The sequence below is a fragment of the Chiloscyllium plagiosum genome, chromosome 12 (genome assembly GCF_004010195.1).
Source record: "Chiloscyllium plagiosum isolate BGI_BamShark_2017 chromosome 12, ASM401019v2, whole genome shotgun sequence".
Lineage (NCBI taxonomy): Eukaryota > Metazoa > Chordata > Chondrichthyes > Orectolobiformes > Hemiscylliidae > Chiloscyllium > Chiloscyllium plagiosum.
In genome coordinates, this window is record NC_057721.1 from 71,560,699 (window position 1) to 71,575,939 (window position 15,241).

The 15,241-nt window shown below is 43.0% G+C and overlaps 1 protein-coding gene across 1 annotated transcript in view; it reads right to left on the reverse strand.

Annotated features, from left to right (window-relative positions):
- tmprss3a (transmembrane serine protease 3a) overlaps nucleotides 1-5,427 on the reverse strand; it is a 50,007-nt gene extending 44,580 nt beyond the window's left edge. The window contains exons 1-2 of the mRNA XM_043700195.1: nucleotides 5,424-5,427; nucleotides 1,018-1,134 (exon numbers count right to left, since the gene is read on the reverse strand). Coding sequence (XP_043556130.1) covers nucleotides 1,018-1,134; nucleotides 5,424-5,427 — 121 coding nt within the window. The remainder of the gene's footprint in view (nucleotides 1-1,017; nucleotides 1,135-5,423) is intronic.
- Between the last annotated feature and the right edge of the window lie 9,814 nt (nucleotides 5,428-15,241).

Consider the following 15,241-nt stretch of genomic DNA (forward strand, 5'->3'; position numbering starts at 1 on the left):
ACGCCCCTCCCCCAAGTCCCTCCTCCCTACCTTTTATCTTAGCATGTTGGACACACTTTCCTCATTCCTGAAGGAGGGCTTATGCCCGAAACGTCGATTCTCCTGTTCCCTGGATGCTGCCTGACCTGCTGCGCTATTCCAGCAACACATTTCAGCTCTGATCTCCAGCATCTGCAGTCCTCACTTTCTCCTCCAAGAAAAAATGACAACCAATTTGCACACAGCAACCTCCTGCAGTAGGAATGTGGGAACCTATTTGATGCCGTTCTTTGGGGGGGAAATATTATCTAGAACACAACTGGAAAATTAAATGACTGTTCTGTCAGTTACTCTGATTACTTATTTACACGATGTGGGCAATAACTGGGTTAGGCATCATTTATTGCTTACTCCTAACTGCCCTGCAAAAGTGGTAGCAATCTGCCTTCGTGAACCATTGCAGTCCATTTGGGCTGAAAAGAATATTTCATATTTTGTATTCATTGTGGCATCAAGAGATATTTTATGTCCATTTGAGAAAACAGATTGAGCTTTGGTTGAATTTCTTAAGTGAAAAATGTCACAGCGTGTCATATGTGTCCCTTGCATTTGAGAGAATTCACCTTTAAGGACTCCATACGTTGCACGGATACAATGTTGTGACTCTCCCTGTCAGTTATTCTCCTGCGGATTTGCAAGTTTCACTCAGAGAAATCTGTGAGCTGCTGCAATGTCTGCTTCATAACCTATGACATGCTTTACTGTTTTGTGTGGTTTGCAGTTCACCGAGCCAGATAAACAAAATGCCCTGAGCCATCTCACTCAAGGAGTCAACAGAATAATAGTGCACACATTATTGCAAAGACTTCATGAACAGGTAGTATTGTTGGACATTTCTCCCCCCAACCCACCTCCAAACTCAAACTCCAAACTATAAAGAGAATCAAACCAAGAAGAAAGAAAAGCATACTTTCAATTCTGAAGAGAGCACCAAAAGTGAACAGCTCAAAAGCTGAAGAATGTATCCGTTGTACTCACCACCCACAGAGATGGCAATTGTAACTAACACTGCACCAATTAGACCCACTGCCACCAAAATCAGGAACTTCTTTGATGTCAGAATATGGCACTTCGAAGAGGTTATGTCCTGGTTTCCTGAAAAGTTCAGGAACAGTTACGCAATCAGAATATTGCATTTTATTTAATTATCACCTTTAACTCAGAAGCAGGTGAGAGTTGAACCCACACCTTCTGGCTCAGAGATGGGGCACAAACCACTGCACCACAAGGGCCTTACTAGTTATCAGTGCTCAAAGCCCATGAATATCTACTACCTCGACCTCTTAACCTTTAAAAAAGGTGTTTAAAAAGCATTACGCTCTTGATCACCCAGTAGTCTTATTTGGAACTAGCTCCAAGATTAGATTTTTTAAAATTAGATTCCCTACAGTGTCGAAACAGGCCCTTTGGCCCAACAAGTCCACACCGACCCTCTGAAGAGTAACTCATCTAGACCCATTCCCCTCTGACTAATGTATCTAATGCTATGGGCGATTTAACATGGCCAATTCACCTGACCTGCACATCTTTGGACTGTGGGAGGAAACCCACACAGACACAGAGAGAATGTGCAAACTCTGTACAGACAGTTGCCAAGGCAGGAATCAAACCCAGGTCTCTGGTGCTGTGAGGCAGCAGTGTTAGCTACTGAGTCACCGTGCTACCCAACTTAAAGGCACTTGCCTATATCTGTATGTCTATCACCTCAACATTAATGGTCTCCCATCTCTGTCAAAGGGCTTTCGAATTGTCCTGGCTAGCCACTCCAGGGCTATGGCTGAGCACTTAACTAGAAGGTCTGTTAAACTGAACTTTATTTCTTTAATTTTCTGCTTTTATATTCTGTGTTTTGGTTTATTTTTCTGTGTTTTAAGATGACACTGGAGGGTGGCATCATGATACAACATGTCTCACTGAACTTTGCAACACTATGACAATAAATAAATCAAAAGTGCAATCGAATGAATGATTTAACCTGGGTTTCCATGGATCTCTCATAGATATTATGGCATATCTTAGGAGAACTCCCGTAAAAGTTCATCCTTTCCTACACCAACCCCTCCCCCCCCACTCCACTATTGATATTGAAAAATATGTTTGACTGACAAATTAAGGAAAGTGAACAAAGAAACTTGACCCTGTGGTGAGGAGTGCCATTCCTGTGGAAGACTCTAAGATAAAGGTAAAGTTGCCATATTCTTACCAGACCATATGGCTCTCCCTAGAGAGAAAGGATTGCCATGATTTAATCTGAGGGTCACCAAACCTCAAGCGAAGGACCAGCTAAATCAGCGTTACTTCCTGACAATGGATGGATGACAGTGCATCTATTTTCTTTTAAAGTTATATTTTCATAAGATGTGTGTGTGTGGCTGGCAAGGCCAACATTTCTCTCCCATCTTTAATTTTTATCTTTCTTAATTCCTGGGGTGTAGATGTTGCTGGCTGGTCAGCATTTATTGCCTGTCCCTAGCTGCCCTTGAGAAGGTGGTGGTGGGCTACCTTCTTGAACTGCTGCAGTCCACCTGCTGTGGGTTGACCCACAATGTCATTAGGGAGGGAATTCCAGGATTTTGACCCAGTGATGATATATTTTCAAGTCAGGATGGTAAGTGGCTTGGAGGGGAACTATATTTTCAAGTCAGGATGGTAAGTGGCTTGGAGGGGAACTCGCAAGTGATGGTGTAACCATGTCCTTGCCCTTCGAGATGGAAATGGTTGTGGGTTTGAAAAGTGTTTACTGAGGATCTTTGGTGAATTTCTGTGGTGCATCTTGTAGATAGCACACACTGCTGCTACTGTCGTGAGGGATATTTGTGGATGTGGTGCAAATCAAGAGATCTGCTTTGTCCTGGATGGTGTTAAGCTTCTAGAGTGTTGTTGGAGCTGCACCCATCCAGACAAGTGGGGAGTATTCCATCACACTCCTGACTTGTGCCTTGTAGATAATGGACATGCTTTAGGGAGTCAGGAGGTGAGTTACATGCCACAGTGTTCCTAGCCTCTGACCTGCCCTTGTAGCCACTATGTTTATATGTTGAGTCTAATTGATTTTATGGTCAATGGTAACTTCTGGGATGCTGATATTGGGGAATTCAGTGATGGTAACACTACTGAATGTCAAGGTTGGATTGTCTGTTATTGGTGATGGCCATAGCCTGGAATTTGTGTAGCACAAATGTTATTTGCCACTTGTCAGCCCAAACCTGGATATTGTCCAGATCTTGTTGCATTTGAACATGCTCTGCGTCAGTATCTGAGGAATTGCGAATGGTGCTGAACATTGTGCAATCATCAGTGAACATTCCCACTTCTGACCTTAAGATGGAGGGATGGTCATTAATGAAGCAGCTGAAGATGGTTGGGCCTAGGGCACTACCCTGAGGAACTCCTGCAGAGATGTCCTGGAGCTGAGATTACTGACCTCCAGCAACCATGAGCATCTTCATATATATCAAGTTTGACTCAATTAGTGGAGAACTTGCCCCCGGTACCCATTAATTCCAGTTTTGCTAGGACTCAATTGACTGTCGCCTTGATGTCAAGGGCTGTCACTCTCACCTCCCTTCTGGAATTCAGCTCTTTTGTTCATATTTAAACCAAGGCTCTAATGAGATCAGGAGCTGAGTGACCCTGGCGAGACCCAAACTTGGCGTCACTGAGCAGGTTACTGCTAAGCAGGTACTGCTTGATAGCACTGTTGAGGACACCTTCCATCACTTTACTGATGATCGAGAGTAGACTGATTGGGAGGTAATTGACTGGGTTGGATTTGTCTTGCTTTTTGTGTACTGGACATACCTGGACAATTTTCCACAAGCTGGGTGGATGCTGTGTTGTAAATGTACTGGAGCAGCTTGGCTAGGGGAGCGGCAAGTCGTGGAGCACAAGTCTTCAGTGCTATTGCTGGAATGTTGTCGGGGCCATAACGTTAACAATCCAGTGCCTCCAACCATATCTTGCTATCACATGGAGTAATCAAGTTGGCTGAAAACTGGTATCTGTGATGCTGAGAACCAGTGGATAAGGCCAAGATGGATCATCCACTTGGCATTTCTGGCTGAAGATTACTGCAAATGCTTCAACCTTATATTTTGCACCAATGTGCTGGGCTTTTCCATCATTGAAGATAACGGTATTTATCGCTTGTGAATGGAATGGTTTGCTGGACCATTTCAGGGTCAGTTCAGAGTCAATCACATTATTTTGGATATGGAGTCAGATATGGACCAGACCAAACAGGCCAGTAGTCCTGAAGGACATTAGTGATCCTGATGGATATTTATAACAACCAATTATAAGTTCATGGTCACTGTGACTGAAATGTGCATTATATTCCATTTCTTTATTGTAGTTAAATTCTATCTGTTGCCATGGTGGGATTTGAACACATGGCCCAGAGGATTGACTCAGTGTGACAATTGTGGGTGGAACAGTGGCACAGTGGTTAGCATTGCTGCCTCACAGCGCCAGAGACCTGGGTTCAGTTCCCGCCTCAGGCGACTCTGTGTGGAGTTTGCACATTCTCCCTGTGTCTGCGTGGGTTTCCTCCGGGTGCTCCGGTTTCCTCCCACAGTCCAAAAATGTGCAGGTTAGGTGAATTGGCCATGCTAAATTGCCCGTAGTGTTAGGTAAGGGGCAAATGTATGGGTGGGTTGCGCTTCGGCGGTTCGGTGGACTTGTTGGGCCGAGGGGCCTGTTTCCACACTGTAAAGTAATCTAATCTAATATAATTCTGCTCCTTTAACAAGGTTATTTTGTCCTTGGTATTTTTCAAGAGGGGTTGTAAAGGCAGTGGTGCTGAAATGGCTAACAGACACTGCCTAAGTCAACAATCAGAGGAAGTCCTTAGGTTATTTTTTTAAACACAGTTGTATAATAGCAGGGGAGTGGCCGGTTCTCCCCGTTCAGGTTTTTTTCCAGTTTGGTTTGCTTTAGCAAGCAGTCAGAAAACCGCTGTGCACCTAGAGAAACAGCTACAGGAAGGAAGGTTCCTGCTTCAACAGATGTTTCTTGTCTGACTCTTCCCTCTGCAATTTCTCCTTCCTGTAAGAACCTGAGTTTGAATTTACCAGTTACCAAAGGGTGTGTTTTTGGGATGTTGCGGGTATTGGAACAGTTCCTTTGCTAAGTTGAGATTTTGAGTCGGTTGTATTTCCAAATAGTTGTTATTCTAAATTCTATTTTCTTTTGTTCATTTTTCAACCATAGTTTGTAAATAAATTCTGTTTTGCTTAAAGCTGCGTGGTTTACCAGCTGCATCACTTCTGGAACATGAATTTTTCACCTGCCCTTAAAATAAGAACAAGTTAGGGTCTGGGCTACCTTCTTAAAATGTTTTGAGGGGGTCTGGCCTGGTCCATAACATCAGGCCTCTGACTCACGCATACTAAGACATTACCATTATTTCTCCAAGTCAGAGTGACGTATTATTCAGAGGGGAAGTTGAAATTGGATGCAGTGTTATTCCTGTTTATCTGCTACCCTTTTCCTGGTGGTGAGGTTGGTCATTGTTTTGTTTGAGGGTTAAGTAATCAACTGCAAGATGGCCAATTACTGAAGGTGGGAATGAATGGGCTGTTCAAAAGGTGAACGATTCATGCCTTTCAGAAGTGTGTTATGTGAGGGAAACAATTTGCTGCAACCAGCCCCTTTCTACTTTGATTCTGCAATGTAACCGTCTGAAAAAAATGACTAAAGTCAAGCTAAAATTCACACGAACAGAGACAGAAGAATAAGCTCATTACCTGCCTCAACTGGCAATACCTTTGCTTCAAGAATGTTGGGGATTCTTTGCGCAGTGTGGGGGAGTTCAATTGTAGGCAGCTCATCCTCTGTGATTGATATTATTTCTAAGTTTGTATGACTTGGTTTCTCTGCTTGTACCTGCAGACCGTTAACAAACAAAAATATAATTAGAATACATGCCACTACTCAGCAATAGAGTTGAGGTGTATCAAATATTGATCTTAATGGATCTTTATATATAGATTTAGATTTTATTGTCATGTGTACTCAAGAACAGAAGTACGGGAGTAAATGAAAAGTGTATAATATGACTACACATAGTGCCACACATAAAGGTACCTAGGTACAAAAAATTAGGTACAAAGTAGTAAAAGAAATAAACTTTAAAAAGTTAAGCAACACCTTAATAGAATAAGTAGAAAAATAAAGAACTAAGGTCATAGTTAACATTAAATTTCTTCTTAATATAAGCTAGAAAAATAAATAATATCTTGTACAGCGTCACGTTCAGAGTTTGAGTTCAGGCTCAATAAATGTAGTGCTGATTCTCCAATGTGTGATTTCAACCTATTTGAGACTTTCAGTACCTAGATGATTGTAGGAGTAAATTGGGAAATGATACGGAAGGATTTGTAAACATGGACAATGATGGTGAATCCAGAGCTGTGAGCAATAGGCAGCTCTTGATGGTTCTGTAGAAGAGTCGTATCGGACTTGAAATTGACCTCTGTTTCTCTCTGCGCAGATGTTGTAGACCTTCAGCATTTCCTGTTTGTGTCAGCCATTGTGTGTTGGCAGGAATGAAAATGTTGGAGGTGGCGGCAACAGCAGTTAAGTGGTGGGAGATACAGCCAGAGTTTTGTAACTGATAGCTTCTGTGGGATTGACAGCAACAATGGCATTTTGCCATCTACCAGGATGTTACCTGGTATGGAAGGTGCTATCCATGACGAGAGGTTGAGTAGGTTAGGATTGTTTTAATTAGAAATAAAGAGATCAAGGGGGGGACCTGATTGAGGTCTCCAAAATCATGAAGGGTATAGACAGGGTGGATAGAGACAAGCTTTTTCCGAAGGTCAGGGATTTAATAACGAGAGGTCTCGCTTTTAGGGTGAGAGGAGAAAGGTTTAAGGGGGATATATGCAGAAAGTACTTTACACAGAGGGTGGTGTGTACCTGGAATGCATTGCAGGCAGAGGTAGTAGAGGCAGGCACGGTAGATTCATTTAAGCTGCGTCTGGGGAGCAGAGGGATACAGGTCCTTAGGAATTGGGTGATAGGTTTAGACAGTGGATTTGGATCGGCTCAGGCTTGGAGGACCAAAGGGACTGTTCCTGGGCTGTAAATTTTCTTTGTTCTTTGTTTTTCGTTCTTTAACTCCTCAAGCACTTTAATTATTCTTAAACTTCAGTACTTCTCTCTCCCTCACGCCTTCATGTTAAGAGTCATCCTTGGTTTTTTTGCTAGTACGAGACTTGTGATTTGGGTTCTATTCTGCACATTGGAGAAATGGATAGGCACGTCTCTGTAGTTTGTGGCCTATAATTTCTGTGCATCTAAAATTGATTACTGTCTGATGCTGGTACGTTTTGACCAACTCTTTAATTTATATCACTATTGTTTTTGAGATATATCAATAGAGAAAATTCCTCTACTATGCTTCAAAATAATGCATCAGATTGTTTTTCCGATTACCTCCACATGCGAAGGGTTAGCATGGCCTGGTTTGACCCTACATCTGAAAGATGAATCCTCCATCAGAGCAGCACTTCTTTGGCAAGGTGATGGCAATGATCTTGGCAATGGTAAGAGGTACTAAATCCTTAAGAAACCTAAAGGTAAAGTCATTTTCAGTCACCACCAAGGGTGATAGGGTTTTAAATTTCTCCAATATAGGGTGTGGGTGCTACTGGTGAGGCCATTACGAGTTGCCTTGGAGAGGATGATAATGAACTGCCTTTTTAAATTGCTGCTGTCCATGGGGTTTAGGGATACCCACAGCGCTATTAGGAAGGGAGTCCCAACATTTTGACCCAGTGACTGTCAAGAAACAAGAATATCATTCCAAGTCAGACATTTAAAAGGCATTTGGATGGGTACATGAATAGGAAGGGTTTGGAGGGATATGGGCCGGGTGCTGGCAGGTGGGACTAGGCTGGGTTGGGATATCTGGTCGGCATGGATGGGTTGGACCAAAGGGTCAGTTTCCATGCTGTACATCTCTATGACTCTAAGTCAAGATTGAGGGTGAATCAAAAAATGTTAGTTAGATATCATTAAGACATGGTTTTAGACTGAAGGAGGAGACAGAAATTTTGGGAAGATCAACTGTTCCATTTTTGAAGTCTTGGGAAACAAAGACAATGACATGATTGCAGTATAGACAGAATGAAAAAGATAACATTGCATGATGTTACAGCGCTAGCAACAGTGCTGCACAGAAGACTGTGAAGAAACGGGTGGAATAACACATATCCTTCATAGGCACATGGAAGATAGTACAATGAAGGGTACGTAAGTTAGTCTGATCTCAGAGTAGGATAAAAGGTTAGCACAACATCAAAGGCCGAAGGGCCTGTTCTGTGCTGCACTGTTCTATGTTCAGTTTGATATGTCCTCAAAAGCAATGTCACTGAAATAAGTTATTGTCACATTGCTGTTTGTGGGAACACAAATTAATCACTGAGGTTCTGATATTAAAACAGTGGTCATATTTCAAATGTGTTTTATTATCTGTAAAGCATCTCTGGACTTCCTGTCCCATGATAGGCCTTATTACAAAGGCAAGTCTTCCTTCTCTCTCATAATTCCATCCCTACTTGGCTATGCCAGTCAATCTACATTTCTTCAATGCCAAAAATCTCAAACCTATAAATGATTGAACCATGGGCCCCTAATTTTAAGCCTCTAATTATTTCACTTTGACTTACCTCTGCTGCAGACATTTCTCATCTGGGTTATGTGAAAACCTCAGGGCGAGTACATGACTGAATCCAACAGGATCCACTTGTGTTAGCGAAATCGCGGCAAAACGTGCAGTTGCCAAAGGTGGTGGTTTGATCATTCCTGTGTCAGGAACAATGATAGTGGAGAGAGCCAGCGAACAGCTCTAACAGTGACTATCATGTTGCTTCTCCAGTGAGCAGGTGGCTATGGATACCAGGCAGGATTGCACTGCTCCTCATTATGATAAGAGTCATATGGTAAACCAACACCACTTCATAGGCAACATATAAGTTTAACACCATGCAGACTGCAGTTTGCCTCTGAAAAGCTCCATTTCCAATGCTCATGTCGCTCTCAATTGTTCCCAAATCTCACACCCTGTTTTCTTACTTTGCTTTCAAATTTTCTGAAAATGTTTTAATATGAATAACAGTTGTAAGTGAAAATACATCCTGAGACTGAATTAATGAGATAAGGCAAAATGGCATAAGGCAGGTGAGATATCTATCAAATCATTTTGAAATGTGATACACAAATAAAGAAAGATTGATATTGACCTAAAAAGTTGCTAAACTAAGCTGTCATTAACGGCAGTGGTCAACATTTAAGTCCAAATAACACACACACCTAGGTAAAGGCAGGTGTGTTACCAACATGGAAGCCAAGAGTCTTTTTGTGATTATCCACTCTACTATTGTTGCATTAAAATGTAATCTGTTTTTTTTTCTGGCTCCCCATTCAATTAATTAAGGGACTAAGTTTCTATAAACACAAAATCACTATGAAATAAACTCACTGCAGAAATGTAATTGAAGCCATTTTATATTAAAGCACATTTTTAATGGCAGGATGAGGTATTTGCTGCAAAAGGTCTTTATTGGCTCTGAAAATAAAGTACTGAATTTCATCCATTGAAGATGGAAAGTAATTTTTCTGTCTCCTAATGTCGCACTTTTCCATCTTTTAGTCCAGTCTTTCTTTATTTCACTATTTCTCTTTCTTGACATGATTCTGATATTGATGTTGTTCGGCTTAATTTACAGCTTCAGATTCAGACTTTGTGCAGCTTATGTCACAACCCATCAAACTGACTATTAAGAAGGTAGACAGTTTATTCTGATTGCAGATGTCCTACAGAGGGTGCCTAATCGCTTCCATCTCTGACATCCTGCAACTTACAGAGAAATACGTCATTAACTGAGTCTGACCAAGGGGTCTGTATTTGGCTTGATGCAGCAATATTTGAGACATTATGTGGTGGTTAGCCTGAATAATGAATGTATGAACCTTAAATCTTATTGCTCTATCACTATTTCAAAGACTGAAAAATATTATCCTCCATGCTTAGACCTGTGCTCCCTGACAACTACTAATTAACACACACATGCATGCATGCACATTCACATGGCCACATATACATATATGCACAAACACACACATTCACATACTCATACAGATGTGTGCACACATACTAATCAACATGTGCATTCACATGCAGACCCTCACTTCTAGGTGATAGACTGCTGCACCTCAGTCATGTAACAATGTCTCAGTCCATCAGTGGGCAGCACATCATTTAACTCCTGCATTTGGGATCTGAGGTGTGACGTTTCGAACCTAACAGGAACCATGGGCTTGTAGCAGCAGGACCCAACTCTGCTCATTGCTGAAAGTCTCCTCACATGACCACCTAGTTCCGTCCACCCAAACCCTCAGACTCTCTGCTCTGGTTAGGACATATGGCTACCACCATGGAACACCCCCTCCCCCCACTACTACTCCCCCACCCACCCCCCATCCCTTTCACATGTAGTGACTGTCCTAGTGCTGAATTGGCAATTCTGGAAAATCGGTTGACTGGGCGCGAAAGTTGACAACTCTAATGAGGTTAGAGACAAAAAGACTGCAGATGCTGGAATCCAAAGTAGACAGGCAGGAGGCTGGAAGAACACAGCAAGCCAAGCAGTATCAGAAGTTGGAGAAGTCAATGTTTTGTGTGTAACCCTTCTTCAGGACTGTCTGAAGAAAGGTTACAACCAAAAACATTGTCTTCTCTACCTCCTGACGCTGCCTAGCTTGCTATGTTCTTCCAGCCTCCTGCCTGTCTACTCTATTGCATAGGTAGGTGAATGAACACATTGGTGATTGCTTCATAGACAAGACACAAGCAGATTTTAGGAAGTTAGATTGGACATTCAAAGGCAAGTCTTCAAAGGTAATAATTTCTGAATTACTCCTGGTACCACTTGCTGTAGAGCCAAAGAGTAATACAGCATGGAAGCAGATCCTTTGGTCCAACCAGACCATACTAATCTTAATCCCAAACTAAACTAGTCCCACTTGCTTGCTCTTGGCCCATATCCCTCCAAACATTTCTTATCCATGTACTTATCTAAGTGTCTTTTAAATGTTGTAACTGTGCCCACATTCAACACTTCCTCACGAAGTTTATTCCACAGGCTAACCACTCTCTGTGTAAAAGATTTCCCCTTCATGCCTTTTTTAAATCTCTCTCCTCTCACCTCAGAATTATGTCCCCTAGTCTTGAAATCCCTTATCCTGGGAAAAAAAGCACTTGATATAAAACGTATCTACACAAAGAACAAGGAAGAAAGAACAATACAACACAGGAACAGGCTCTTTAGTCCTCCAAGCCTGTGCTGACACATTTTGCCCTTCCATACTCAAACTGTCTTCACTTACAGGATCCATATCCCTCTATTCCCTTCCTAATAATGTATTTGTCCAGGTGCTTCTTGAATGCTGCTATTGTGTCTGCTTGCACCACCTCCTCTGGCAGTATATTCCAGCCACTCACCACCCTTTGTGTGAAAAATATGCCTTGCACATCTCATTTAAACTTCCTGCCTCGCATCTTGAATCTGTGTCCCCTCGTAATTGACCCTCCACCCTGGGAAAAAGCCTCACACTTTCCACTCTATCCATGCCATTCACAATCTTATAAACCTCTTTCAGGTCGCCCCAAACCTCCTGATTTCCAGTGAAAACAAACACAGTCTATCCGACCTTTCTCAAAAGCTAAAATCCCCCCATACTAGGCAACATCCTGGTAAATCTTCCAGTACCCTCTCCAAAACATCCACATCCTCTGGTAGTGTGGTTCTCAGAACTGTATGCAATATTCCAAGTGCGGCCGAACTAAAGTTCTACAAAGCTGCAGTGTAATTTGCCGATCCTTATACTCAATGCCCCTTCCAATTAAGACAAGCATACAGACAGCCTGATGAAAGAGATGGCAGTTCTGGAGCTAATATGGTAAGGTCCTCTGCTGAACAAAGTGACCTTGGAGTGAAGGTTCATAGCTCCTTGAAAGTGGAGTCGCAGGTAGATAGAATAGTGAAGAAGGCGTTTGGTATGCTTTCCTTTATTGGCCAGAGTATTGAGTACAGGAGTTGGGAGGTCATGTTGCAGCTGTACAGGACATTGGTGAGGCCATTGTCGGAATATTGCGTGCAATTCTGGTCTCCTTCCTATTGGAAAGATATTGTGAAACTTGAAAGGGTTCAAAAAATATTTATAAGGATGTTGCCAGAGCTGGAGGATTTGAGCTATAGGGAGAGGCTGAACAGGCTGGGGCTGTTTTCCCTGGAGCGTCAGAGGCTGAAGGGTGACCTCATAGAGATTAATTAAATCATGAGGGGCATGGATAGAATAAATAGACAAAGTCTTTTCCCTGGGGTGGGGGAGTCCAGAACTAGAGGGCATAGTTTTAGGGTGAGAGGGAAAAGATATAAAAGAGACCTAAGGGGCAACTTTTTCACACTGATGGTGGTGCATGTGTGGAATGAGCTGCCAGAGGAAGTGGTGGAGGCTAGTCCAGTTGCAAAACTTAAAAGGCATCTGGATGGGTATATGAAAAGAAGGGTTTGGAGGGATATGGGCCGGGTGCTGGCAGGTGGGACTAGATTAGGTTGGAATATCTGGTCGGCACGGAACAGTTGGACCGAAGGGCCTGTTTCCGTGCTCTACATTTCTCTGATTTCATGACTCTATAGTATTTGTAAGTGGGTCCAGGCAGATGAATGGCCTATCAGTCAGATATTCCTGCCTCAGGCAACTGTCTGTGTGGAGTTTGCACATTCTCCCCATGTCTGTGTGGGTTTCCTCTGGATGCTCCAGTTTCCTCCCACAGTCCAAAGATGTGCAGGTTAGGTGAATTGGCCATGCTAAATTGCCCGTAGTGTTAGGTGAAGGGGTAAATGTAGGGGAATGGGTCTGGGTGGGTTGCTCTTCGGAGGGTCAGTGTGGACTTGTTGGGCCACTGTAAGTAATCTAAGTAAGGTAGCATTCTGGAGATAGTGACCATACCTCAGTTGGATGCAACAACTCAGAGACACCCATGACCACCTTCCTCCCCTCCCCTTCCATCTGATTCCATCCCCTCTCCTAACACCAACTCCTGATGTGTATTACTGTCCCTTCTGACTTCCTGCTTTCGGATACTGAGCGTTCTGTACTCATCAAAGGTCTAAGTGCTATCTTTCTGCATCTCCACTTTAATGGGTTTGGGCATGTCATGACATTGAACTCTTCTTCCGTCACCTTTGCCTTCGTGCCCATTTATAGAGTCATAGAGTCATAGAGATGTACAGCATGGAAACAGACCCTTCAGTCCAACCCGTCCATGCCGACCAGATATCCTAACCCACTCTAGTCCCACCTGCCAGCACCCGGCCCATATCCCTCCAAACCCTTCCTGGTCATCCCTCAACCTCCAATGCTCCAAGGAAAACAACCCCAGCCTGTTCGGCCTCTCCTTATAGCTCAAATCCTCCAACTCTGGCAACATCCTTGTAAATCCTTTCTCAACCCTTTCAAGTTTCACAACATCTTTCCGATTCTTTGAACAAGAGTCCCCTCCCAAACCCACGGACCCCTTCCCCCACCTCCAACACTCTCCCTTCACCTGGACCCCTCATTCTGGCATTTTAGTTGCACTTGACCTATTTATTGAGAACTGTTGATGTGACATTGGTCGCCTCAATCTCTCTGCCCTCCTCATCCAATCCAACCAACCTCCACCTGAACTGACTGCACTCCATGCTCTCAGATCCAAGCCTAACTCTGTCATTAAACCTGCTGATAAGGGTGGTGCTATTGTAGTCTGGCTATCTGACCTCTACATTGCAGAGGTTGAATGCTAGCTCTCAGATACTTCCTCCTATCTCCCCATGGACCATGATCTCATGATGGAACATCAGACCATTGTGTCCACCATGGACTCTAACCTCATTTCACCTGGTGATCTCCCCACCCCCCCACCCCCACCACTGCCATATGCTGTAGGTAGATCGAGAATGGCCTTAGGAAGGGAATGACCCAGCGACAATGAAGAAATGGTAATCTATTTCCAAATCAGGATGGTGAGTGACTTTGAGGGGAAGGGTGATGTTCCATGTAATTGCTGCTCTTATCCTTTTAGATGGAAGTGATAACCAGTTTGGAAAATGCTATCTAAGAAGCCTTGGTGGATACATATTGTAGATAGTATGCACTGCTGCTATTGAGTATTGGTGGTGGAGGGAGTGGATGCTTGAGGATGTGGTGCCAATCAATCTTGATTGTCTTAGATAGTGTCAAATTTCTTCGGTAAGTGTTGTTGAACTACACTCATCTGGGCAAGTAGGGAGCATTCCATCACACTCCTGACTTGTCCTTTTAGGAAGGCAAGAGGTGAGTCACTTGCTGCAGGATTCCTAGCTTCTGATTTCCTCCTGTAGCCAGTTGTCCAGTTGAGTTTCTGGTAAACGGTGGCCCCAGGATATTGATAGTGGGGGATTTTGCAGTGGTAATGCTATTGAGTGTCAAGGGGTGATGGTTAGATTCTCCCTTGTCAGGGATGGTGATTGCCAAGCACTTGTGTGGTTACTAAGTCAGAAACTCTTGTAACATTTAATCAGTATTGAGATAGTTACTTGCATGCTACAACTTCCAGGACGGTGGACAAAGGACTGGGAAGTGAGGTTAATGTAGATAGACCTCTGTTGACCAGTTTGGACATGATGAGTTGAATGGCCTCGTGTGCTGGAAACACATATGAATCAATGAGAAATAGACAAGCCACTGCAGGGACAACTCAATTTGCTCAAGTGCTGAGTCACAAGAAGCTGCCAGACTAGAATTAGTATGTAAATGAAAACAAAAACCGCTGGTGATCACAGCGGGTCAAAGACTCGGAACATTGACTTGCTGTCTCTCCATGGATGCTGCCTAACCTGCTGTGATCACCAGCACTTTTTTGTTTTCATAGACTATGAATATATATGTTGTGAGTGTGAAATTATTAGTTATACGCTGAATTACATTTGTATATATCTGATAGACTTGTTGGCCAAAGCTATTAATTTGTCAGCTTTATGCTAATTCTCAGATCAAATTACTTCAGAATCTTGAATCTGTACTGAAAACAAAAGAATTGCTGGAGATCACAGCGGGTCAGAGACTCGAAACGTTAGCTTGCTCTCTCTCCATGAACGCTGCTTGACCT